This window comes from Thunnus maccoyii, chromosome 6, assembly GCF_910596095.1.
Source record: "Thunnus maccoyii chromosome 6, fThuMac1.1, whole genome shotgun sequence".
Lineage (NCBI taxonomy): Eukaryota > Metazoa > Chordata > Actinopteri > Scombriformes > Scombridae > Thunnus > Thunnus maccoyii.
The window spans coordinates 25459032-25485499 of NC_056538.1; the positions used below are offsets into that span (position 1 = coordinate 25459032).

At 37.5% G+C, this 26468-nt stretch overlaps 1 protein-coding gene across 2 annotated transcripts in view; it reads left to right on the forward strand.

Annotated features, from left to right (window-relative positions):
* b3glcta (beta 3-glucosyltransferase a) overlaps nt 1-26468 on the forward strand; it is a 68058-nt gene that overhangs the window by 39949 nt on the left and 1641 nt on the right. For both annotated transcript variants that reach the window (XM_042414385.1, XM_042414386.1), the window contains exons 5-14: nt 1843-1919; nt 2604-2715; nt 5832-5968; nt 6080-6143; nt 7181-7312; nt 10267-10336; nt 12233-12346; nt 23487-23586; nt 24035-24154; nt 25802-25946. In XM_042414385.1, the coding sequence (XP_042270319.1) occupies nt 1843-1919; nt 2604-2715; nt 5832-5968; nt 6080-6143; nt 7181-7312; nt 10267-10336; nt 12233-12346; nt 23487-23586; nt 24035-24154; nt 25802-25946 (1071 nt within the window). The remainder of the gene's footprint in view (nt 1-1842; nt 1920-2603; nt 2716-5831; nt 5969-6079; nt 6144-7180; nt 7313-10266; nt 10337-12232; nt 12347-23486; nt 23587-24034; nt 24155-25801; nt 25947-26468) is intronic.

Here is a 26468-nt window from a genome sequence, read left to right on the forward strand (position 1 = left end):
AATCAGTGTCCTATTCATTGCAAACATGTCCATACGAGGAATGACTCTTATCTGTTGATTGGGAGTCTGCAGCTTGCAGACAATCGCAATAAAAATATCAGTCTCCTCATCTTGAAAACGTTTATCACAGGAATGTCAATAACTCTTTGAAGAAAAAGCTCTGTTTTTGAGATCGCATGATTATCTGAACACTACATTTCTTAGTTTTTCATTTTATGTAACACTGATGGTGTGAACGTCAAGTTGAGAGCAGTAGTTAATAAAACATGTTAGGTGTCATTATGCCATTAGCGTTAAGATAAAGCTCATATTAGATGAGTGCTAACAAACCCCAACTGACTAATAGGCTTTAATAAGTGTAAACAGTGTCAGACTCATTGCCTAAATCAAACAGGCTGCCATTAGACAGAATGGCTCAGAGGAGAATGTTCCCCCTGCCTTCCTGCATGATGAGTGGACCATGCAGTAATGAACCACAGGGTCTTACGCTCTACTGCTTTGTTTTCTTCACAGTGTGAAACATCAGCTCTCTCAGACAATCCTCACTCACCTTCTCTACACCATCATCACTTGAGAAAATTTAGCTGAAACAGATTGTTATCGTTTGGAAGTGATTTTGTGTGCTTGTTTCCTTTGATACTTCTGGCTTATTAAAGATTATCTTTTAGCGTAAGGGCAGTCAGGAGCAGTGACCCTGCAGTCAGTATGACTTTTAAAGAACCAGACAGTGTATTTGCTAGTTTTAGCTCCTTAATAGAATAAGGCTGGTATTATTCTATTTTTCTTATTATCAATTATTCCAATGAGACCAAAACTAACAATGTGTAATCAAACCGAGATCAAACCACACAGCCCGATAATGTCAGAAGCTGACAGACGTGAGCAACAATTGTTCATTTTATCTCGTCTATTGTGTCATAGTGGAAGACAACTGATGCAATGTCTGTGACACCTCACGACGTCCCAACAAAAAGACAAACATTTCTGTTTCTCTCGTCTGGTTGGACAACTTCTACAAAGAGTTTTGTGATCTCAAAATGGCAATATGAAAAATTCATGGTGTTTTGTTTCATTTCAGCAAACCTGTAACAATTTGACACCCTCTGGTCAGTAGCATTATACCAAATTAATCACATCTGTGAGTGTTACATCACCTTTTGCACACGTGTATATATAATGTGCTGCACTGACTGGGAAGAAAAAAGCCCACATTCACTGCAGATGTATGATGAATGGTTACAGGTTCACTTTCATTCATAAAGCTATGTTTAGGTACGTAAACATATGTTTTTCTTACTGTCAGATGGAAAAATGTCGGTCTCTGGCACCTTACTGATCACCAACAAAAGATGACAAGCTATGATTGGTCGGTGTCCAGTGTGTAGTATACTATGTCTTTCAGCCAAATCATGGCAGAGAGTTTTTGACTGTAATTACCTTGTCTGACACAGTGACCATCTGAAAAGACAATGCAGTCTGATCCATTTTTCTCTATGGTGTCTGTGGCAGTTTTTAAAAACAGCTCACAAATATCTAGTTACTTTTTTTTTTTTTTAACTTAATGTTGTTAAACAGCTGGGTACTGTTGTTTTTAGCAAATGTTAAAATTACATTTGTTGGAGACTATTTTCAGTATCTTAAGTATCTTACTAGAGAGATTGAGACAGGAATTATCCAGATCTAGCTCATTAGCATTGATCAAACATTGACCTTCCACTTACAGGACAGTCCCTCTAAACACCGGGCCACCCTCGGGTCCTTCACTGCAGAAAAACTGCTTTAATTGTCTTAAGCTTTGTGTAGCTATTGTACAGTTAAAATGATCTGTTATGTTTCTTTCAGAAACCACCGGTGGTTTTGCTTCTTCACAGTTTATCAGATAATGAGGGAGACTGGAGTATCCTTCCTCTGCTGCCTTAGTAAGTATCCCTGACCTCATGAACTAGATTAACCAAAGATTTGAGGGTTCAAAATGTGGACTAAATGTCAGAAACACACAGGCTTCCAACAGTTGATATTTTTGAGGTTATGTTTTGATTTTGAGGACATAGTTTAGCAGGTTTTAAGGCCACAAACTGCTTTAGAAACTAATGTAATGACTGTGGTTGATTGCTTCGCATTATGATAAATGCCTTCCTAATGTGTCTATATCTGTGACAATAAGCCTATTTCCGCAGTTATCCAGTGGTCTGAACAGCATGATAATGACTTTATCTACAGTAGTCTACATGTTTGGGCCTTCTCGAAAATTCATTATGTGTTCAATAATTGTTTTGGGAGGATATGAAATGACATCTGAATCTGTTTTCTCCCTCCATCATAAAGATTTAGCACCCACATCATCAAAGGATCCCAAATCATTACAGAGCCGCCCTCCCTGAAAGAAGTCTGTGTGCTTGTGATGTTTTTTTTTTTCCCTTTCTGCCCTCTGGGAAATCTCTGTGGCTGCCTTGATCTGACTGGGTCAGGAGCCTCCGTTAGAGCTCCTCAGACTGGACTGAAAAGAAAAGACACATTTTTGTTGAGTTTGTCTGTGTTTCATTAATTTGTGTTTTATTATTAAACTCGTATTGTTTATACTTAGTATTTTTCTGTGTCCTCAGTTTATCTTACTCTTTTGGGAAAAATTCATCCTGGATTGTGTTTCTTGAGGAGGAAACCAATGTGAAGATGACTAAGCTTGTTCAAGTCCTTGCAAAGTTTGACAAGAATAAAGTAAGTATACAATATTCTCTCCAAACCTGTATCTTCTTCTTTGTCTTTCTCTGTTGCTCTGTGTCTGTCAAATTCCTCAGTGAGACCCCTAAGCTCTCCATTTTGAGCTCTAGCTTAGTTGATCATCGGTTAAATTAAGAGATACAGTATCAGGTTGGTTCAAGCTCCTCTGCAGCTGCTGAGCTGCACTGAGCTCCACCAGCTTGCAGTGTAACCTGTCAGACATATCACTCCAGTCTCTGCTGTAGGCCCGATTTAAGCCCTGTCACTCATGTATATGGGTCGATAGGGTAGGTCAAATATAAATATATATTTGAAAATATTTTATTTTAATGAAGCAGAGCAGAATAGTTTTCTCCATCAATCATTTGCTTGTTTATGAATTTTTTAAAGTAATCCAAATCATTTCTGTAGAATGTATTTCTGTAGAATAATATCTGTAGAATTAGCGTGTTTTTCTCTTTTTTGTGCTAATTGAACATGTTGACAAGCCTTTACAACACACTCACAAGTTTGAGCTGGCTCTCAAGTGGAACAGGGCTAAAAATGATGTTAATTACACTTTGATGTAAAGCCTGCAGGAAAAAATAACAGTTTTTTCATCAGTAAGTGCTGAAGTTTGCTTTGGTCTGTCTCAGAAAAACTCAGCAGAACAACTAATGGAAATCTTTTTTATGGTCATCGAGAGCAATTTACACCCTGCATGGTATTTCAATTCCAAGTCAGGGATGGACTTCATTACTGTATGACTATTCACAACCTTATCCTGGGGAGGAGGACACAATAGATACAACACCTCATGATTTGATTCATTACAACAAGCCCTAAAGGAAAGACTTCTCTCTCAGGTGTTACAGCTCAATGTGGTCACCCTCGTATTATGATAAGCAAGACTAAATTAGTTTTCCTCTACAGAATATTTTAAGGAGAGAAGGTTCCTTACTGAAATGAGCTGCCACTTTTAAATTAGCTTTCACAAATTACAAACTGAGACGCTTTAAGATAACATAAATATGTATATATGGATGTATTAGTAAGTACATAAGTAAATAAGTAAATCTTTTTAAAACCAGGGTTACAAAGTGATTCACAAGGTCTAAATGAAAACATTCAATGTCAAAAGCATATAAATAAATAATTCAATCAAAAACAAGAAAAACATATTGAAAAAAAATATTTCTCTTAAAGGAATAGTTTGGCATTCTTATAAATATGCTTATTCACTTTCTTTCTGAGAGATATATGAGAAGATGGATACCACTGTCTGTACGCTAAATGTAAAGCTAACACCAGCAACCAGGGGGAGGTACAACCTGTCGTTTTTACACTTTATATGTTAAAGAAAGGAGATATAATGTGCTAATTATTGAGCTTTAGTTGCTCGTAAGTCAGGGGCGGCGCTAGACTCTCAGCACAGAGGGGGTGGAGCATTATTGAGGGGCCCTTTTGATAAAGTCATTTTAAAATTCACAACTGTAAAATAGCTGATATATCATATCCTTTCCTATCCTATCCATAAACACAGATTGACACTTATTGAGCCAAGCAAGCCTATGTCTAAGAAAACATATAGTTAAGCCATTTTGTCAGACAAGCTTGTTCTGAAGAATAAAGAAAGAAAACAGGTTGCCAGTTGTGTTCAAATGTTTCAGCACCGAGGACAGTACACGGAGCTCTACGCAAATCGATTGACAAACGGTTCAGTACCACTGCCGACAGGCCAGGTGCACAGTCTCAGTACCAAGTCTTTCTTACACAGGAGTAACATAAACATAAAATAGACACAGCGTTCTATATCACTACAAGGCCTATTCAAATGTAAAATAGACACAGCGGTCTTTGTCTTTGTCAATGTTTATGTCCCTCTCAACACACAGCAAAGTGAGGTTGCATAGTCTGGCCATTAGCCACTGTCAGACTAGTAGTGCTAGCAGTAATGAAGGTGCTTATAGAACTAGGGTAACAATATCATTACCTTAGTTTTATCTCACACATGTTCCGCCCTCTACTGGACTGTATGTTAAAATTTGTTAAAATTCTAACAAAAAGTATTAGTGTCATATTGAATTTTAAAAAAAAAGTTTGGAATCGCCCGTCCCTAATGGCGGGGGCCTGATTAAGTGGGTATTAAGGGGGTGGAATCAACGTCAATACAAACAAGCCATAGAGTCCCCGCTGGTGCTGTTTGCTGCATAAGATGAGAACCCCCTCGTTGTGGTCGGGGGCTCGTCTCTGCTCGTGGTCTGAGCATTGACTGTATATAAAGATGGACAACACGTCTCCACTTTCTTCCAGTATGCAAAAGTGAAGTCAAAATATCTTTAGGTTTGAGAGCAGCTGTCACAGCAGTCAATCATGATGTCACACCCCCTTTTTATATTGTCAAATAACTAATTTAAAAAAAAACTTATCAGAAATATGAGCACTTGAACAAACATCAGCGTGACAAGAACTACCTAAAATGACAAAAAAACATCTTTGGGAAAAATGTATTTAACGTGTTCTTTGATTTTTAAATTTGGCTTATGTCCCATCCGCTAACATGGAGGGGGTGGGATTTATGACCTATACTGCAGCCAGCCACTAGGGGGCGATGAAGATGTTATGGCTTCACTTTTGGGGAGCTGTCATGTCGTCCGTATGTATATACAGTCAATGGGTCTGAATCTGACTTTTTATTTTTTGCCACAATCAAGACACACAAACAAACTTAATTCAAGTTATTTATTCAAGTTGCATGAGCTCTCATAACCTCACTTCATACACATTTAACTTCATGTTAACTGTAGGAGGCTTTTACTAAATATAAGACATTTTTTTACTCCAGATATGTCAAGAATTATGATGAGAGCCTTTGTGGCTACAATATTTGGCATCTTTGAACTTCGTTCCGTCAAGAAATCTCATTATTTTCCCAGCCAGTAACAAACTTACTTACTTACTGGAAAGAATTACAAAGATTTTCTGGCAAGTGCAGTGTGAAAACTCCTAAATTGGGCCAGAAACTCAAATGTGTCATTTTATTGGAGTTCACAGCAATATGATAATGAAAAAAACTCAAAGAGAACTAACCTGCAATGGTGCGGACACGCTGTCATTTATTTCTCATTTATCAGGAGTGGTTTCTTGGTAAGCCCCTCTATGATGTGGAGTCGACTATCATCCATCACTACGCCTTTGCAGAGAATCCCTCCATCTTTAAATATCCAGACTTTGCTGCTGCTTGGGCCTTAAGCATCCCCCTTGTAGTCCGGTGAGTATGCGCAGTAAACATCCTCATGGTATGTATATTCTTTAGTAGAAAAGGATACATTTACTATTAATTGCATATTTCAACTCAAAATCTGTGATTTGTTATGTTTAGGCTTGCAAACAAAGTGAGAGATGAGCCACTTAAATCTGACTTCACTATTGACCTGAAACATGAGGTAAGATAACATGAAAGTCACACAATTGCCTTCAGACCCCTTTTTTCTGGAAAGTGATGATGAGGCTCCTGGTTCTCAGCCATTTTCTGACAATTTTCTTGTTTCTCAAGCCACTGCCGACCTACTATAATTTATTTGCACAAGAAGAGCGAGGCATGAAATCCATCTAACCTTGAAGTAAAATCTCATTACTTCGGAGAATTGTCATGGTGCAGCATTGAGGTTCTTATTTTTATCACTAAAATTCAGTCAGAGAGGCATCTAGGGATTTTGTTGAGTAAACACAGCATCAGAGTTATCAGCCTCAGTCTGGAAAAGGTGGTTCAGTTAGAGATGGGATGAGTTCAGTCCTTTAGATTCAGTATAAATACTGTATTTTTTTTTTTTTTTTTAGAAAAAATAAAAAAGGGGGGAATAAAATGGTGTTTTTTTTCTGAGAAAATTATAAGTAATTCTAAAAAAAAGTTTAATTTGTTGTCATTTAAATAGACATACAACCTCATGCATGTAAAAATAAAGATTATTTATATGGAAAAATTCAGACAGTCATTGCATGAATCCACAGTGTCAATCCAGTTCACTGTCAGTAGATAGCTCCGGGCTTTAAATCAGCAAAACGTCACAGTTTACAGTTTCTGTGGTTTCTGATTCTTTGAGACAGTCTCCAATATTCAGACTGTGCTGATTGTGCCGTCCTCATCATATATTCTTTTACTGTAATGTCTGTATCTTCTCCTATAGAATACTTAAACTAATTCCTAGATTTTATCTCTTCTTCAGAAAGAGGTATAGTATTACTCACCAGCTCTGTTTCTCCCTCTCCATTATCCCTTTTGTCTCTTTTGTTAGTCATCTTAAAAACTAAATATGCTCATCAGAAATTTGTTGCGTGAACGCAGCCGACTTATTTAGAATTAAAGAAGACAAAAAACATCCCACATCTCATGTGTTTAGTTTATAATAAATTATCAATGTCTAAAAGATTGTAACTTGTCTTTAGCTCATAAACTTGACCAGATCAATCTGTGTTATTGCAGGTTGCTTTGTATATCTGGGACAATGGGAAGGGTCCACATCTCATTGCTGTTCCTGAGCTGTGCACTGAGCCGGAGGACTCTCCTCAGGCCCAGCACTGTGCCACCACTTTGAGCAATGAGCCTCCGCTGTGTGTGAGTGTCTGCTTTGTATCCAGATCTATTTGATTGTCCTCAATTCTCAGAAAATGGAAAGGAAACAAAATTAAACAACAACATAAAACAGGGGGTGCTTCACTATGAGAAATTGGCAGTTGTGTGAATGATCTATGGTATTCGGCCTTCAGCCATCATGCCTACTGCCGCTGCATCAAAGCAGCACCAATATTTCACCGTGCAACACAACCTGGAACATTATTGCTGTTATGCACCATTCAGAAGAACATTGTGCATTAACCTAAAAAGACGGAAGTCTTTGATTGTTTTGCTAAATTTAATTTAGTCATCCAACCAAGAAAGAAATACTCCCTCGTTGCCAAGCAACATCCTTTTGCGTCTTCTCAGCATCCAGAATTGCATCTGACGATTTGTCCTTACTTTTTTTGACATTCATCTAAATTTCTTCGAGTTTATCTCCAACTCTAACACTTTTGGGTGTCAACTAATACTAACATTAAAAGTAGTTTTAACAGACTCTTCCCTCCTTTTTACCGTGGCTCATCCTGTTCTCTTAGATTTATCCTTTCGTCTTAATCTGGACCAAGGAAATCGCAATTCACATGCAAATCCATGTTGTCCGCAGTCAGTGCCTAACCAGCTCTCATGTTCTCTTTTTCCTTTATTCCTTCTATCTCTTTTGTTAGACTGGTATCTCACACACATGCTCATTTTGTTGCATGAATTAGTCTTTATCATGGAAACGTGAATCATCCCACGTATTGTGTGATGAATTTAAAATAAAGCATACATCTCTGAAGGATATGTTGCAGGAACAGAAAATGTATAGCAAGCACAAATGTTTAGAATTTGGTTAATTAAATGCAAACTAAACGGTGAAATACCACTGAAGTAGTCAGGAACCATTGCTACACTGCAATTATAAGAATTCAGTCTCTCTTTGTGTAATGACGGTTTTATTACAAAATTACAGTTTATCAAGCATTGAACAATGAATTATTGAGCTCATGCTTCCTGTTTAGCAGATAATAGAAAGGAGTTAGTGAGTTAGAATTAGTTTTATCTGTGAGGGAAATTAGAAGAGTGAAAGGCCAGACTCTATGTATCTTTGTGTCTGAGTGGGAGTATCTTTTTACACTTCCTCTGAGTAGATGTGGCTGAGGACAAAATCATCATGACTGGGTCACTTTTTCTGACCATGTCAGTATGTTAGATTGTTGGCATGTTTGCAGCATTATAATTGATTTATTCTCAGTGTTATGTTTGCTCTAGTGGGTGTGAAGTGAGAAGAAGGGTCAGCCATCCTTTACCCTGCTGTTGTTGACACCACATGCACCCTAAAACAATCAGTAATGTTAGGAGGAAATGATGGTGTTGCATGGCTGTGTATGTGACTGTAGCTGTGTTAGAAGAGGATGAGGTGAGTAGAATTTTGGATGCGAGAACTGCAGCTAAGAGCATTAAAATTCAGATTTTTTTTCCCACCCTCCCCTCCTATCTTACACAATAAAAAAAGTCCAATCTGATCTTATAATTTGTGATTCAAGTCACATACCTGCCTGTGCATATGTGGTCTCGAGTCTGATACATGTTTGTTGCAACCTTATCTGTCAGATCTATACTTGTATGGCTTTTACCTCCCTCTCCATGGATATCACGATCCTCATAAAACTGAAATAATTTGACCAGAAAACAGGACAATTCGAGCAGCCAGTCGGGAAAGCATGAAGGTCACAGGTTTAATAAGTATTCAGGGAGAAGTTTCCATTCACACAAAACAAGAGGGGGCATATTGTAATCGGCCAGTGTTTGAAACAGTTGCATGTCAAATTATCAAGTGGGGCCACAACAGCATTTGGCTGAGCCTCGAGGGGCAGATTCAAGGAGACGAAGGACGACAATCAACAATGAGGCTGCTACAGCATAACGTGTCCTTTTTATTTGAGGATGAGTGTCAGTACAGCCTGATGGTCTTCATGGTTGCTTTTCATGGGTTTTTATTAGTGCAGAAACAATCAGTCAATTAATATATTTGTCGATCTACAGAAAATTAAGTGACGACTGTTTTAATAATGTACAAAACTAATTGTTAAAGTTATTTAGAAAGCCCAAAAGCCAAACATTGGCTGGTTCCAGCTTTTCAACCAAGACAATAAGCTTTTTTATTTTTTTATATCTCTGTAAATTGAATACTTTTTGGTTTTGGACTGTTGGTTGGACAATATGAAGACTTGGCATTTGTAACTATTTTCTGGCATTTAATAGACCAACTGCAAAATCAGTGAATCAAAGAAATAATCAACACAGTGATCAATAATTAAAATAACAGTTCGTTGCAACCCTAGTGTGTACAATATTGTTTCAGGCTCGATCGTGTCACAAGAGATTGTTACTGTACATCACATACTGTGTACATTATAAATGTTACTTTAAAAAGTGATGGCTTACACAAACACTGCTGACATTTTAATGCATTCTCTCTGTCGCTGATGTAGTAAATATTTTTGTGTGACTGTTCCAGCCTCTTCCATTTCGGACCATAAGTGGTAACAAGGACACAGAGATACACACAGAGATGTTCCATTTCCAGTTTTATTCTCTTTCCTTTAATTTATTATCCTTCACAGTCTCACGTGTAGCTAGCCTTTTTAACTTCAAGGCTTTTATATGCCCCAAATATTAATTTAATTCAGCATTAAACCCTGAAATTTCTACATGTGCTGCAGTGTTTTCAGCTAGTGCATGACTTCAGTTTCAGAAGGAGAGCCATAGACAACTAGGGCCAAATAACTTCAAATCATTTACAGAAATTTCACTTTTAATTCCTACTGATCACTTTGACACATAATATATAAACTTAATTTTAAACCATTTTGTTGCATGTAGTATAGATTTACTTTTAATTACATTTGATTTATTTGTTATGTTCATGTGAGCATTTCTTTGATTCGTGTCTCCTGTTTTCATCAAAGGGGCAGCCTGTGAATAAAGAAGATATATTTGTTGCTGTGAAAACATGTCAGAAATTTCACAGTGAAAGAGGTGAGTCACACTCCCACTCAGTGGATCCACTAAAGGTGCACAGTTTCCCTTTTAAATGGTACACATCTGTGTGCTTTATTTTCTTGTAATGGATTTGTTTTACCTTTTGACATGTGTGACTGTATAAGAGCTTTCTCTCATTATCATGATAAAGTCTTCCAATAAATAATTCCACTGTCAGTCCGAAAGGATTTAATAAAATTGTGTTGAGGATAAAAAAAAAAAAACTAGAAGTACATAATTGCACACCCCCTTTGATGTTGGAAATATATGGTCTTCCGACAATCCTGCAGATGTTAAGAAATCACTTACTGACGTTTAGCCATTTATTGGCAAGCTCTGTTTGACATTAAGCTATCTGCTTCTCTTTTAACCTTATAAAAATGTAGCAGGTTCAGTCAATACATCAAATTGCTGATTAACTTTAGAGGGACCAGACAAAGTGTGCACTAATTTCAAAGAGTGTTTCTCAAAAGTAATTGCACTAATTACCTTAATTACCATATCCTCTGCCAAGCTGCCATTATTAGCTTTAAATGTTGACAGGACGAATTTAGATTTGTATATCAAAGGTGAGCTCAGATCAATAAGCAATTGACATGAAAGAGCCTCACAACTAACTTACTGTGTCACTAAGTGTTGAAGTCTTTTAATGTTCACTGTGTGTTGTGATAGGGAACCACAAAAAACAATGAAATGAACTTCGAAAGGGTGAATAGTCTCATGTGGTTGCAGTGTTTTTCTGTCCTTTTTCATATGTACATTAGAAATACAGAAAAGAAAATCTTGTCTTCCCATTTTCCCATTTGAAAAAGTCCTTGTAACATTTGGTGTTTGTTTTACACAGGTCTGAATATCATTACTCTTTTGGATATATTTAAGCTATAGTTGTCCTCACAAAGTTTCATGTGTAGGTTGTGTTTTGTGCAGTAAGGCAGGCAATCAGCATCTGAACTGCGTGGTGAATTTTTTATGTTTAGTTTAGTTCATTCTGATCATTTGAATATGATGATATAAAACAGCAGTGTGATAGCTAGAACTTAATTTTCACTTTTATTGATTTTTGAGAGTTGAACACAGCCTTGATCCCCTGCAGATCTCTGGGTATTCTGTGTTTTTCAGCACTCATACACTCGTGCTTAGACAACTCAGAAACTCATCACAAAACCCACAGATCAGATTAGTCAGATCCCAATATGATCCATCGACGATTCTTATGATGCCAGGATTTAGGTCAGTGACAGATGAGTGTGTGCAAAAGGCTTAGCTGACTAGAGGGAGGAAACAAATACAGATACAGTTACGACACAACTGCTCTGCTGTTTTTCAACAGGGGACAAAAAGTCAAAAGGCCGCAGTACTGTATGTTACAGGACATTGAGAAAAAGTTAATAAGTTACAAAATGACAGATGATGGAAGTCGTAGAATTCATACCACTGAAATATAACTGTTAAAACTGAAGAGAGTGTACTTTGTTTTACATCATCTTTTGTGATTTCAGTGTAATCATTAATAAGTCAAAACAAATGGTAGAAGAAGAGGCAAAGATTAAAATGTAAAAAAATGTTTACACACTCAAAATGGTATGTATGTCATAAAGTTGTACCTGCAAATACTACCTAGTACTGATATTTTCTGACATGTCATGTTAAGCATTCAACAAGTTTTATTTTATCTATTTCCATTCCTGTCTCTTCCTATAATTCATTGCCTTATAAACATCTTCAGTTGTCTGTAATAGAATATTTAAGCAAAAACAGAAACATCAGAGAAGCCATGTATTGCAATAAATATGAAATAATCATTTGCTCAGGGAACAAGTCTACATTGCAAACCAGAGGTCTGCTTGTTGTTAAACTACTGATCACTGTATTGTTTTTTCCCCTTTGCTCTAGTTCCAGTGATAAAAAAGACTTGGGAGAAAGATGCCTTATTTTTAGAGTACTACAGCGACCATGCTGATCCTTCAATACCAACCATTAACTTAGGAGTACCAAATACTGAAAGAGGTAAGTGTTCCTTTGGCTTTAACCTCTTGCCTCAGTTGCACCAAGCAAATACTGTTAGACCTTTGTTGCAAGGTCAGCTGCATACACAGAGATACGTGAAAAAGCTGAAATTTCTATACCAGGTTAATAGCTTGTGGAGGGGATTGTGGCAGTGATTCAAACCTGATATTGCAAAAGAATTGAAAATTAAGCCTGTAGGAGTCGCTCTGTCAGCAGAAAATGTTTGTGTCTAGACTTCTCCAAGTAAATAATAGATTTTAAATAAATATGTTGGGATTTTTACTTAATTACTTTTTTTTACTATCACATGCATTCTTTTATTTATTTCTTTTATTTCTTTCATGTTTTTCCTTAACATAATTTTGGGGTGATAAATGCCCTTTTACCTTCTCTGTGTTTTTGAGTTTGAAGAGCTTTTGTCTGACTGAAAGCTATAAAGTGCACATTTAATCACTAGAAGCTGTGCTAATATTCCCCACTGATTTCCACAGAGGACGGTTGGTATTTAATAACTGAATTGTTTGCTCCAGATATTTGTTGGTTCAAGAGCTGGTGATAATGCCATTAGTTCATTTTAAAACTTTTGGTAGTTTATTTTTTACCTGGAAGGGAAACACATCCCTCCACTGCCCTGAGAGCCTGGTGATCCCTCAGGAGGAGCTATTTAACCCGACAACATCCTCCAGCTTTTCTCTCAGGAGAGGCTGGAGGATGTTGTTGGGTCTGGGCTGGCCTGTTTCCACTGATGCTGTGAACCAGATAAGGAACAGATGGACAGTTGGATATGCATATTGTGGCTCCACCATTACTCCTAGCTGAAATGTAATTTATTGTGCCCAGGAGTGATTGTAATATATCAATATGGTGCCAATTTATCACATACAATTTCCTATAGCTCCTGTCATTTGGGAATGAACTCATCACAGAGGTTCATTTTTCAGGGTTCGTACAAAGTCTTGAAAGGCTGGAAAATGCTTAATTTTAACTGTTATGTTTTTAAGGTTAAGAATATGCTTGAATTGGAATATACTCCTTGATCAACACTTGATTTTCAACATAATTTTATGTTTCATCTACACAGTCACTCATGTAAACCAGTATCTTTTAATATTTCTAATGAAACAATTCTGTCATCATATTTGTTGTCTCCTGGCATCTCACACCAGACACGGAGCAGAGCTAGATTGACTGACATGGGCATCAGAATGAAAAGGGGGTGTTTTTCCGTCCCACTCCGTGTCATGAGGATGACCATCTGATCTCAGAATGTGTGCGCATCCTCTGACCTTTGACATTGTGCATGCATGCACATTGAAGGTGGCTAGATAACTATTGTGCCTGCTCATCAGCTACTAGAGAACAGGTGGATTTTGTTGTCGCTTTAGCAACATGCCAGGCTGTTGTTTTAATGACAACTGGTTGGCAAACAAAAAATACAAAAAATGGCTTCGGAGAGGAGCCACAGAAAGGAGGGCCTACTGCACAACTTGCAGAAAGGAGATCGACCTGTATACGATGGGAGAGTCAGCACTCACAAGCCATTCAAGATTTAAGAGTTAAACTTATATAAAATTTGTTAACAACAGCTAAGTTAAAACGCGCCATGTTCATACATGCATAGTGCACGGTACGCCACATTTTTAGTTAGCCAGCTGCTAAATTTCATCAGTGTATACAGTAATTCATGCCACATGCCAATAACCTAACCTAACTGAAACAAAAGTCATTGAAAGAGAAAATCAACATGTTTGAGTTCTGAATATCTGTCATTTAAATTTTATTCAGAGTATATAATGGAGCATTAAGTATTATGTATGGACCCTCGCGAGACTGTGGTGCCATCATCCGGAGGGGGCACACACATGAACAGAGGCTTTCATGCTCAAGCCATAGTCCATAGCAGTATAGCAGTCCTGAGCAGGTTATACCGCGTTCTCCCATAAAAGGTTCAGGTCAGGAGCTGGTTTCTTTGAAAAAACTTACACAATAAAGAAGGCTGTCCCTATACCAAGCTTTCCCCTGCTGCTATCAAAGAAAAACACATCGTCATGAGTGCAGACTTATTTATTTTGTTGCACGTAGTGTATTTGCCAGCTTTACCCCCCTGTGATGTTGCTAATGATTCTGTGTTGCTCTAATTAAATTGCAGTAATTAATATCAAGTATGTTAGGTTAGGTTATACTTCAAGTAATGGAACTTATTCTACTTACCTGTATAAACAAGTGGTCAGTTGAATGCCATATATTCATTTTTACAGTCTCATACAGATTTCAATGGATTGCCCCAATGTAATGTGGAAGCTTCTCTCACTCCTGCAAAAAAACATAAAAACCTAAAGTTGGTGGAGGTTGGGAGTTGTGGTCTGCACATTCTGCACAATTCCCTCAGGGCTAGATGTGCTGGGAGCTAGCAAGTGCCCTCTCAAGCCTGAAGTGGCCTTTTAAGGATGTTCCAGTGTGCAGGGAGGACTACTTGGCAGTGACTTGGTCATGGAGTTTCCCCCTTGATTTCTGTAGTCACCGATGGCTGGAGAATGTGGAGGTGGCGGCACGGGTTCTTCAGATCCTGCCCTTCTTGAAGACCTACATAATTGCTGCAAAACAAGGAGAAGTGGCAAAGCCATCCAACAAGTTGTTTACAGCTGCTGAGACCATTATTGGAGATTATTTCTTCCCAGCAAAACTGAACTTTTCTCTCATGGTGGCAAAGAAAATCTCTCCTTTCTTGAGAAAATGCCAGAGTGATGGACCTATGCTCCCATTTATGAATGAGGATCTTTCCAGTTTGCTGAGAGGGTTACTAGAGAAGTTTATAAAGCCAGCTGTCATGGAGAATCCCACTACCACACTGAAGCTGCTACAGGTAGAATATAATGATGCAGAGAACCATGTTGATGTCACAAAGCTGAAAGTTGAATTCAGTATAGCAAGAGTCCTTGAGGACCACAGACAGAAACACCCAAACACTCACAGGCTGAGGCTGGAGTTCTGACAGAGCTGTGATTTGTTTTTGATGAAGACAGTCTCAATGCTATTTGAAAAGGCTTCAATCAATTATCCCTTTGTGAGGTATCTATGAGTGCTGGACCCAAGAGTGGAGCATCAGGAGCAAAGAAACAAGTGTGAAGAAACTCACCAGTATTTTTCAGATACTTGTAGATTCTGGCCGTATCAATGAGAGATCCTGTGATGAAGTCCTGAAGGAGTTCAGCGAGTTGTGTGACCACAGCCTCAAATCTGAATCTTTCAGGAGCTTCAACCTGGACAGCAACAAATTAGATTAATTCTACCACAAGCAGCTGTCCACCAAGGCAGAGTGGTGCCACCTCTGGGAGATCATGAAACATCCCCTGATCCTTTCGCACAACCAAGCCTCGATAGATAGATAGATAGATAGATAGATAGATAGATAGCCTTTATTTTAGCAGGGGAAACCAATTGAGAGCAAAGCTCTCATTTCCAATGATGCCCTGCAAATACACAACCAAAACAACCATATAACAAAAAGTGTAAAATCATCAATCATGTACAAGGCATAAATATAACACAAACACAAGACAAATGACTTGCAAAATAAAAAAAATACACACACACACAAAGAAAAAGACATGTACAATAAGTACATTATATAGGCACAAAGCAGTCACAATTAAGAAAAACAAGAGCATTCATTATATGAAACATTGTTTCCAGAATCTTAATGTTCTAGGGATAAAAACTTGTCTAATTTAAGTTCTGAAGCTTATTCTACCTATGAAGAGCATAATAGATGGATGCAGTTTTTTTCCCAGCTCTGTGTTCATATTTGGGATATCCAAGGTAATGTATTCTTGTGAACGAGTGTGGTATCCCATATTTCTACGTCTTAAAAGTGATGATAAATAAAACGGTAGCTCATTTAGCATGGCTTTATAAATAAAAAATGAGACCGTGTAGTTGCCTTCGAGTGGTGATGTCCATGCTACTTTCTCATAGAGGATACAATGATGGGTTCTAAAACTGTCACCTGTAATAAATCTAAGAGAACTGTGATACACAGCATCAAGGGGTTTGGGGGTATGGGCAGCGGCATGCATGAATTACATCTGCATAGTCAAGTACTGATAAAAGGCTTTTCGGTCAACAAAGAAGTGATGGTGGAGAATATGCATGAGCGCTCACTGGTGGCACAGTGAGTCATCATTGACCATGTGAAGAATGTTAGGAGAGTGCTGAAGATTGCCTATATCTGCTTCTTCGCAGCATCTTCTACAAGACAGAATATCAACAGAACCTGGAAGACCAGAAAAAGACTGAAGGATGAGGAAATAGGTGGAAAAAAGAAAAGGAGTGTTGGATGAGATAGGAGAGCTGAAAAAGGATGTTAAAGGACATTCAGGTTTTCAATAATTCTGCTGATCTTAATGCAGAGAAAGCAGAAGAACTTGGGAAACTCAGGTTGATTTCCAAAGCAAACAGACTTCGACAAGCTGCAAAAGAGAAGGTGGTCCACCTTAAGATGGTGGAGCGTCAGATAAATTAGAAAGAAAAAGAACTATATGTTTTGCCATGAGCACTAAACATTTCTAATTTAAGTATGTAGATATTTTCTAATCTAAATAGACTGAATAAACATGTAAATATACAAACTTACTGAAGTAATCAAGTAATTTACTATACCACTAAAAACAGAATAAAAATACAAACCATTGTAATTCATTATAACATATACACTCTGGCTATAATGCAGATAGTTTTGTTTAGTAATGATTCTCCTCTTTAAAAAAAAAACAAAAAAAACACTTCTGGGATTATCTGATCATTTTGTTAATTCGATCATTTTTGTTATTTGAACAGATACAGTTATTGCTGTACTTCATGTTATATGCAAACATGTAAACTGTTTTTTAAATGATTTAAAGGCTGTCTGCTCTTTGACACCATTAAAGGTTCAATAAAAGGAAAGTTCTTTTCTTGTTTTCACTCGTCATTCATAGCTAGATAAGTCCTCTGCCGATCCCTTACTCTGGAAATTAGCAAGCATTAAATAATTATGATCAAAATATACAATCTAAGTTTATATAAACAGCTGGTAAAATAAACAAAGTGACAATAAACATTGATTGCTGTGGGTATAAAGCAATTCTCTAAACTTTATTTTTCACAATTGCATTTATAGTAACAATTTAGATGTGATGAAATAATTTTCAAGAGTCTGGAAATTTTTGTTTTAGGTACTTTGAAAAGTGCTTATATTTTACTCTTAAAAAGATGAATGAACCCTGATTTTTGCTGAGTCATTGCTTGCAAGATATTCTAACAAGGTATTTAGGCAATTGCATTTATGGTCCCAGAAGTTCTAGGATACAACAATCACTCATTGACAACACTTTGGATCTTAGAGATTTCTCATCAGAAATCAGCTTTGCTGTGTTAGTAAACAGTACAATGATTAAACCTGAACAAAACAAGGCCAGTTGTAACATGCGTACAGAAAAGGTGTTATGTGCCAACTCATGTGGAAATAAGGGAAATGCATAATGTATAATAATCAGAAATGAGTAAAAGAACATGTAGATGGATCAGAATTCCTAAAGCAATCCCTGGTGGTTTGTAAAGACAGCACAAACTCTCTGCCTCAGCACCCTCCTGGTTGCCTGAGGCAGGGGCCATTTGGGTGTAAACTATTTTACAGTCTGATGGCTGTCGGCACAAAGCGTCACCTAAGACCTCTCATGTTGCACCTTAATGGGATGATGCATTGGCTGTAACCACTTTCAGCCCACTGTAGTGGGGGCGAGGGTTGTTGTTCAAAAGTGTCTGGTATAGTCTCCCTACAGTTGCTGTCTCCAGGCTGCTCAGTCCTTTAACAAGGACGTCTTTTGCAAACGTTTTTTTTTTTTTTATCCTGCCTGGTCTTGATGCTGTGGAGGCAGAACATGTGGACTAGTCTGTTGCAGAGCAGGTTGAGAATAAAAGTCAACCTTTTCTTGTCAAATTGTTCTGGTATCAGTCCAGTTTGTTGTTGATATGCAACCCTTGAACTTCAAGAGCCGCCTTGTTTCCACCTCCTTGTTGTAAATAGTGACAGCACAGGTCCCAGCAGCTTTTTGCTATGTTACAAATCCATGACAAGCTTCTTTGCCTTACTGACACTACAACACAGATAGTTATTTTTGCACCAACTGACAGTGCTCCCAGATTACAGACATATCCACATTGAAATCTTTTTTTTTTTTTTTTAATTTTCCTCACTGTTGTTTCAGGTGGTTTTCTGAAGATATGCCTCTTTCAGGTTTGGCTCAAAACTCTTTCTGTTCTCCCCGCACTGGGGAACAAAATGATGACATCACAAGAAGAGTATATAATCCCTGTCATCTAAACATGACACTCAGAAGGAACCAACAGTGATGGAGGTGCTCCATACTGAATTTAGATATGGTTGGCCTGTGAAAGAATGAGAGGATGCCTCTACTCTTCATCTAACCTGCTGCTTGTTAGGTTTATTCTTGGAAAAAAAGACACCAGTAAATGCAAATATGTGAACAGTTAACATAATTACAACAACTAGTTTATACTTGACCTCAATTATGCAGCTCACAATAGTGGAGTCATAACTGGAGGACTTTTTGAGATGACATAAGTAGCAAAGAGTTGGAGTCTGATGTGTGAAGAGTAAAAAGGGAAGTGACAGTACAGTCACACACAGGTAATGTGTAAATGTTTGGAGTTGGGCCACATTTGACTGAAAGTAGTTTGCTTTAAATTCTTTTAAAAAACTAAAAACATAGTGATGATTTTATTATTCAAATCCCTGAGAAACAAGTTAACATAACTGATTGTAACAAAGAGCTCATATTTTGCAGGAATAGTTTTAAAAGCCTTGTTGAATTTACACCTAATAGCCCCTTAGTGTAACTAAGTAATTAAAATCTGTGTTATTTACCTATCTCTTTCTTTTGTTATATTTGCAATCAATAAGTCAATATGATAGTATCAAACATACATTTGATTTATATTTTTTGACTTACCAATTCATTCCATAGGTGGTGTTGTACTGGGTTGCATTATACTGCTAGGTGTTTCTTCTTCACCTGGATTTACATGATGATGATGACAGGCACAGGAAATTATGAAACATAATGCATCGCAGTACAACATCATCACCATCTACAGCCTCAGAAGCGGCCATAGAGTAGAATCAACTGTGACGGTGTCAGGAAAACTTTTAAACCGTGAAAACGACTGCAGAGCTGTTCAAGTGGATTGCATTTGATTATAGGTAATTAGATGAGGTAGCAGGGCTGCAACTAAAGATTATTTTCATTATTGATTAATTGATAAATCACTTGTTGCTGGTCTTAGTTTTTTTTAAATTCCTACTTTCTTAATGGGTTTTAACTCACATTTATTATTTATGTGTTTGTTTTATTTGTGTTTACTTATATCTAATGTTTTATCTTGTACACTATCCACACACTTTTTGTGGCTGCAGCTTCCATGGTAGCTCACGGTCTGTGAAGCACATTGTGCTTCCACCTGGAATGAAATGTGCTATATAAAGTTTTGCTTGCTTGCTTGCTAATGTCAGAAAATAATGAAAAGCACCTGTTTTTTCCCTACAGCACAAGCAGATATTCAATTTCCTTGTTTTACTCTATCAACAGTCCAAAACCCAAAGAGGTTTAACATGATATATAAATAGGAAAAGTATCAAATCCTCACATATCAGAGGGTGCAACTAGCTGAAGTTTGGGATTTTTGCTTGAAAAATGACTACAACATTTCATCATCAAAATAATTGTTGATTGATCCAAATATTAATCATTGCAGCTCTAATAGGTATGTAAAAACGTAAATAAACTGGTAACTGTCCATCTGTTTGAATCATTGCCACTAAGCAAAACAATCTTGATATATATTTCAGATGTTTACATGTGGAATATATGTGCCATGATATTCTTTCCATACAACAGATACTGGGGTCAGGACAAGTACTGATGTCTGCTCCCATTCACAGTTTGCATACTGCCAAGCTGACAGGTTGGCGGCTGGTTATGCCAAGACAAAAACTTCAAGTAGAAGCTGTCTGACTTTTCAGATGTGCTCATTTACATAATTCGACACATTACCTAACCTGAGTGTTGGTGTGACTTACCTCTGAGTTTGACATCTTACTCCAGAAAAAGCCATGACTCTGCTCCTCTCAACCAATCAATTATACATAAATAAATATATTTTTTGAAGCCAGTGTTGCCAACATCTTTCTCATGGATTATCTTAGAAGAGAGTGGCTCCATCCCTTTAATTTTGTCTTATACTGCCTGCCAGTTTTTTTTACTTTTGGGAGACAACAATTGAGTGTTGGAACTTTGGCAGCAATCCTCAGTCCATCATCAAGGCAGTGGGATCTTCTCTAATTTGGTAAGGGGCCAGATACTGGAGCTACTGTCAGTTCAGTAACTATGCATGCTGTCAGTAGGCAGAGCACTTATGATACCATTTACATTATGAAGTAATATACAGTAGATTGGGTTTCTGCAGTGGTTTAAGTATATCTGACCAAAACTGCCCTCAATTAAACAATACAAAAATAACAAATGGAGTTGTCAGCACTCACAGATTCAGTTTTTTTTTTCGCTTAATTGAACAATACCATAACAACAAAAAATGATATTCTTGTTGCACTGCAATGTAGTCAGTCTCTTAGAGACATAAAGCCACTGGCCTTTGTTAATAACATATCTTGAAATGATATATGATTGAGGTCAAATGAGAAATAAGCAGTTTATCCGTCCCTTAGTGCTGAATACCCACATGATACTGAATCAGTAATCGGACCAAGTCAGCACATGGATAATTTCTTCCTGTCCATTTCTTTCTTTTCCTTTTCAAAGATTTCAAAGTTTATGCTAATGATTGCTGCAAGTAGCCTTGCAGTTCATCAACAGCCAACAGGCATCAATATGTCAAGAATCTGTAGTCACCACCATTATTGGTTATTTTTTCACCTTCTGTTAACTCAATGATTCGCCTATGCTTTTAGAGCCAAGTCTTAAAACTATATCATTAATGTATCTATGAGTGAAGTACAAAAATACAGTATTTGTGTACATTTGGAAGAAAGAGTTCAGGATTTCAAGGCAACAAAACAAAAACATTCAGCAAGTAAGCAGATAAATGGATGGATGGATGGACGGTTGGATGGATGTAATCCATTAATAAGTGAATAGTTCTGGAAAATGCAAGGGAAATATCAGGAAAACTGGCTTTAAGACTGTTTAAACATAAAAAAAATAAATTAACTTGGTTGTCTCCAGAAACCAGCTTTGACCCCATTTAAAACTGTGGTTTATCGTACTGTCATCTTTAGTTACAATGAAGTCTGTTGAAAACACACAAACCTTGCTGTGTATACATTTTGAAAATGGGAAAAATAAACTCAATTTTAAGGTTAAAGTTTTAGATAGTCTGAGCAGGTTAGAGGAAGGGTGGGGCATGACCTTGAAATGGGAACATGGTGAAGGAAGGAACTTTATCAAGTAAATACTATTCTAAGTATTCACTGTCAAACGTGTTGTACATGCACTTACCTCCAGTGTGTCGGAGAGCAAAGATCTGAGGATAGAAGCCATTTTTGAGTCCTAACATGATTTTGCTGCTGTATTATGTTGAGGTAAATGTAAGTGAGTGATAGTGCACACTTTTGTGCTCACATTTTAATGACAGATACTGCAAGAGACAAGAACATGGAAGCTACTGCATCTTTTTCTTTCCAGGCCCCTGAATGTCACTCAACAACCTCCTCCAACTAGAAATAAGATTAGCAGGCTTGTCTGGAGGCCTGCCTCTAAAAGTGCGTTTTTGGATTTTATTCCTGTCAGCAGTTCAAGGTGTCCTTTCTTGTTCTATATTCAGATACCAGGGAAAAACACCTTGGGTGCCTTATAAATAAAACAGTAAGGCCTCAGTATTCTTTGTGATGCTTGCCACCAGGGATTTCCATGTCTCAGCTCCCAGCCCCAATGGTGTGCAGATATTTGAATTGTGATGGGTATATTTCTTCGGGTTCCTTGTATTTGTTGTGTACTATCACACCACTGTTGTTTTCAAGAGTTGGCAGAACATTTTGTTTCGTCTGGCGGTCACGTCAAACATGCCTGAGTAAAAGTTTGATCTTCGCGGCCCATCAAGCCAAACATACCTTATTTCTTTGAGATGTCAGAAAGAAGACATCTGCTTTCTCTCCACTAACATAGCTCTAGAAGACAGAAGAAATATCCTCCAATTGAAAATAGGATTTTTTTTTTTTTAATGCTGCGCAGTACAGTACAAATCTTTAAAAGGTGGCAACAGCTTTTTAAGAGACAGCCCCTTAAACATAAGATCAATTGTTTTATCGCTGCAGTAGCTGATATGTCAGCAACGTGCGCTTTTGAGGTGTCCTTGAGCAGAATACAGATCCTCTACTTGTTCACGCTTTGTAAACTATGATACATGAGACTTTCAAATAAATGCTTAAATATAAATACAAGTTGCAAATGCAAAATACCGCACCCTTGTTAGGTTTGGGCTTAATTAGTCCCATTTATTTTTATTGTCTCCTCAAAGACTCCTATCATGACAATGAAAGTCTAATTAGCAACTTGTTTGTTGCAATCATTTTCATATTATTTAGATAAAACACTATTGACCGTGCTTAATGATTTTTTATCTTATCAGTCAGAGCACTAAAGTATATAAACACTGCTCAGGTTGGATTCTCACAGGAGCCTTTGAAGCTGAAAAATAAATTCACTCAGGGTATTGAATGGAGCTGTAGCATTTGACTTATTGCAGTAGTTGCCTCTCCTAGGTGATATGTTGCTGTTTTTTTTAGTTACTCAACGTGACTGTTGGTTAGCTTGCCGCCTCTCAAATCCTTTGGCATTAACATAATTTATGACAGCAGTTTTTTTCCCCTTTTGTGGCAGAGCTGTTTTCCCGTGTCTGTATTTGTGTGTATGCAGGCGTGTGTACGCATCTAAATACCTACTTATGCCAAGTGTGTTTTTCTTCCAGTAACAGGGTCGTTCATCTTTGTAAACCAGAATACAGCACATGGTCAATATGTGATTAAGTTGTACAGGCCAGTATATTGATAGCATGTCTCTACTTGCAGGCCACTGCGGGAAAACATTTGCAATCCTTAAAAGATTTCTAAGCAGCGAAGTCCCAAAGACCAAGTGGCTCCTTGTTGTGGACGATGACACACTTATCAGGTATCTTTTCATGATCTGAAATTGGTTTCTCACGTTTTCAATTGTGACACAGTCTCTCATGCCATATTTTCTTTTTTTTCTAACCTTGACTGACATTAATTCATAAATTTTCTAACAGATTCTGTCTCAGAGCCATGAAAAGGGTTTGCACAGCTTGGAATGAAGTCATTTTGGGAAAATGAGTTACAGAGATATTACCATCCTGTCGAACATCTAAAAAGCTCAGTTCATAAATTCAAGTCCAGCTGGCTTCACTTTATATCTGTCAGGATGCCCCTTCATGTGGAAGCCTCTGGATGTGTAATAGTGCCTGAGGGAGAGCAGTTATTTCAGCCTCTAAATGGCTGGTTTCATTTGTGCGTGTATATGTGCATGCACCTGTGTGTGTGTGCAGATGTCTGTACATTGATGATGAGTGTGTGATGGGTTTGATCTGTGCTCTCTGCAGCCTCCCCAGATTGCAAGTCTTGCTGAGCTGTTACGACCCCTCTGAACCAGTGTGTCTAGGGGAGAGGTACGGCTACGGCCTGAGCCAAGGCGGTTACAGCTACATCACAGGAGGTGGAGGGTGAGTTTCACAGCTCGGATACTCAGGGAATAATGATGAAAGATACACACACAGCATAGGGACTATGAAACGTGTAATGAAAAAACTATAATCTGTTATTTACTGATAAACCCTTTTCAGTTCAGTTTAAAACTGTGTTGCTCCCCTAATGGAAATTTGGTTCTCAGGCTGCATTACAATAAAGATACTAAATAAAAATATGGAATAAATCACAATATACAGTAAACAGACGCTCATCAGTTGATAAGACAAGGCGGGGAGTTGATGCATAGTAATACTCACACTACACCGACAGATACACAAACACTTCTATTGCAAGTAAGCACAAAAATAATTGCAATTCCATAAGATCCACATTTTACAGCACTCTTTATTGCATGTAAGTTATTTTTAAATTGGACAAGTTATATGTCAGCTGCCAGTGCTAGAGGAAAGCTGTACTATAGATAATTCTTGAGATGTGTGTCAGAAACTTTATTTAACTTATTTATTTAACTTCAACTGTTGTGACACTTTACAACACTGCAACTGCCAGCTTTATCAAAAGTGATATCTCCAAAAAAAAAACTGTTTTGATTGGCAATGAGCGATTTTTCTCGCAGCGAGAGAGAGATTTTTTTTTCTCCATGTGTAATTGCTTCTCTTTTAAAAGAGATGTCACATCATTGTTACACAGTGCTGATACACAGAAAACCACACCTCCCCCTCAGCTTGATTTGCAGCTTCATTCCCTACTTTGTCGACCTCTCACTGAGTGAATAAAACAAGCATGATGAACCTAAAGATGGGAGCTGAAATTAACTGGACTTCTGTGTTTAAGACACTTTCAGAGGTGATCTATATGACTACAGACCCCTGCCCTATTATAGCTTTTTGGAGTACCCTCTGATATCTACTCTTTGAACAAGCTCCAGTGTGACTTCTTAGCATTCTGTACGCTCCTTGCTCGTCGTCTAATCCTACTGAAATGGAAAGACACAATTTCTCCATCTCATATGCAGTGGATCAGGAATATCTTATATGAGGTTAAAAAAAAATTAAGCACACATTGCAAGGTTCATCTGGCAAATTCTGTAAGATTTGGCAACCTTTTCTGAGATAGAGGAGCTAGAGCTACATGAGAACCCTTAATGCAAATGTGATTATCGGATAACAGTCTTGGTTAAATATCCCACTCTGACAGACCCTGAGAATTAGGATAGACTCTCCTGAATCTAATTTCCCTTTTTTTTTTCTTTCTCAGTTTTACCTTGTGAGCTCATAATATTATTTCAGTGTTATTGATCATACTGAAGTTGTTATCAGTACAGTGGAATTGGGTATGTAAACATGTACTATTTGAGTATGCTGCATTTAGTCCTTCCTTGCTGTATTTTTATTTTATCTGTCTATTTTAGTTTTTTATTTATTCATTTATTTATTTCAAGGGGGGCATGTGTGTTGTGTGTGTTTTGTACATTACATTTACATTACATTACATTTTACATTTAAACAAATTTTCCAAAAATAAAGATGGGAGCTGAAAGACTCATTATTCTCTGGTCTTTTCCCAACATTTGATTCTATAATGATCATTTACAGTGCAGCTAAATCAGCTGTGTTTTGTATCTATTTTTACATTTCTGTTGTCTGTCTGTGTCACTGCAGTATGGTGTTTAGTAGGGAGGCTGTGGTTCAACTTCTTAACAGCGGCTGCAAGTGCTACAGCAATGATGCGCCGGATGACATGGTGCTGGGAATGTGCCTCAATGCTCTCGGACTTCCTGCCACACACAGTCCTCTCTTCCACCAGGTTATATATAAACTGTTCAATACATTGTGTCTCTCTGTGTGCATTTTCATGCCAAAATATACTGAATTTATTTAATTTTTAGCATGGTAAGGAATAATCATTTAAAATACAGTATAATCTCTCCAGCACCTGTTCAGTTGAAGTGTGAAATTTTGCTATGATGCCTTTGAACAAATAAACTAATAAGCAAAGAAAATTGCATTGCAGAGTTTGCACTCATTAGCCAGAAACAGAAAAGAACCACTATCTCATTGATAGTCGACAGCACAACTAGCCGATATCTGATATTTAGGGGCCCTGCACACCCATACACATGTTTTCAGTTGTTCTGGCTGATTAGCTCTCTGTTTATGCCATGTTCAAGTTGCATTTTATAGACCGTAATTATGTGCCACCAAGTGGGAAGAACTATTCACATTGGCCTTTGTACTTGTAATTCAGATTCTGAGATATTGGGACTTTGGAAAACTGACTACTAAACTGGCAATTATATCGTAAATAAATCCAATATTAACAGCAGTT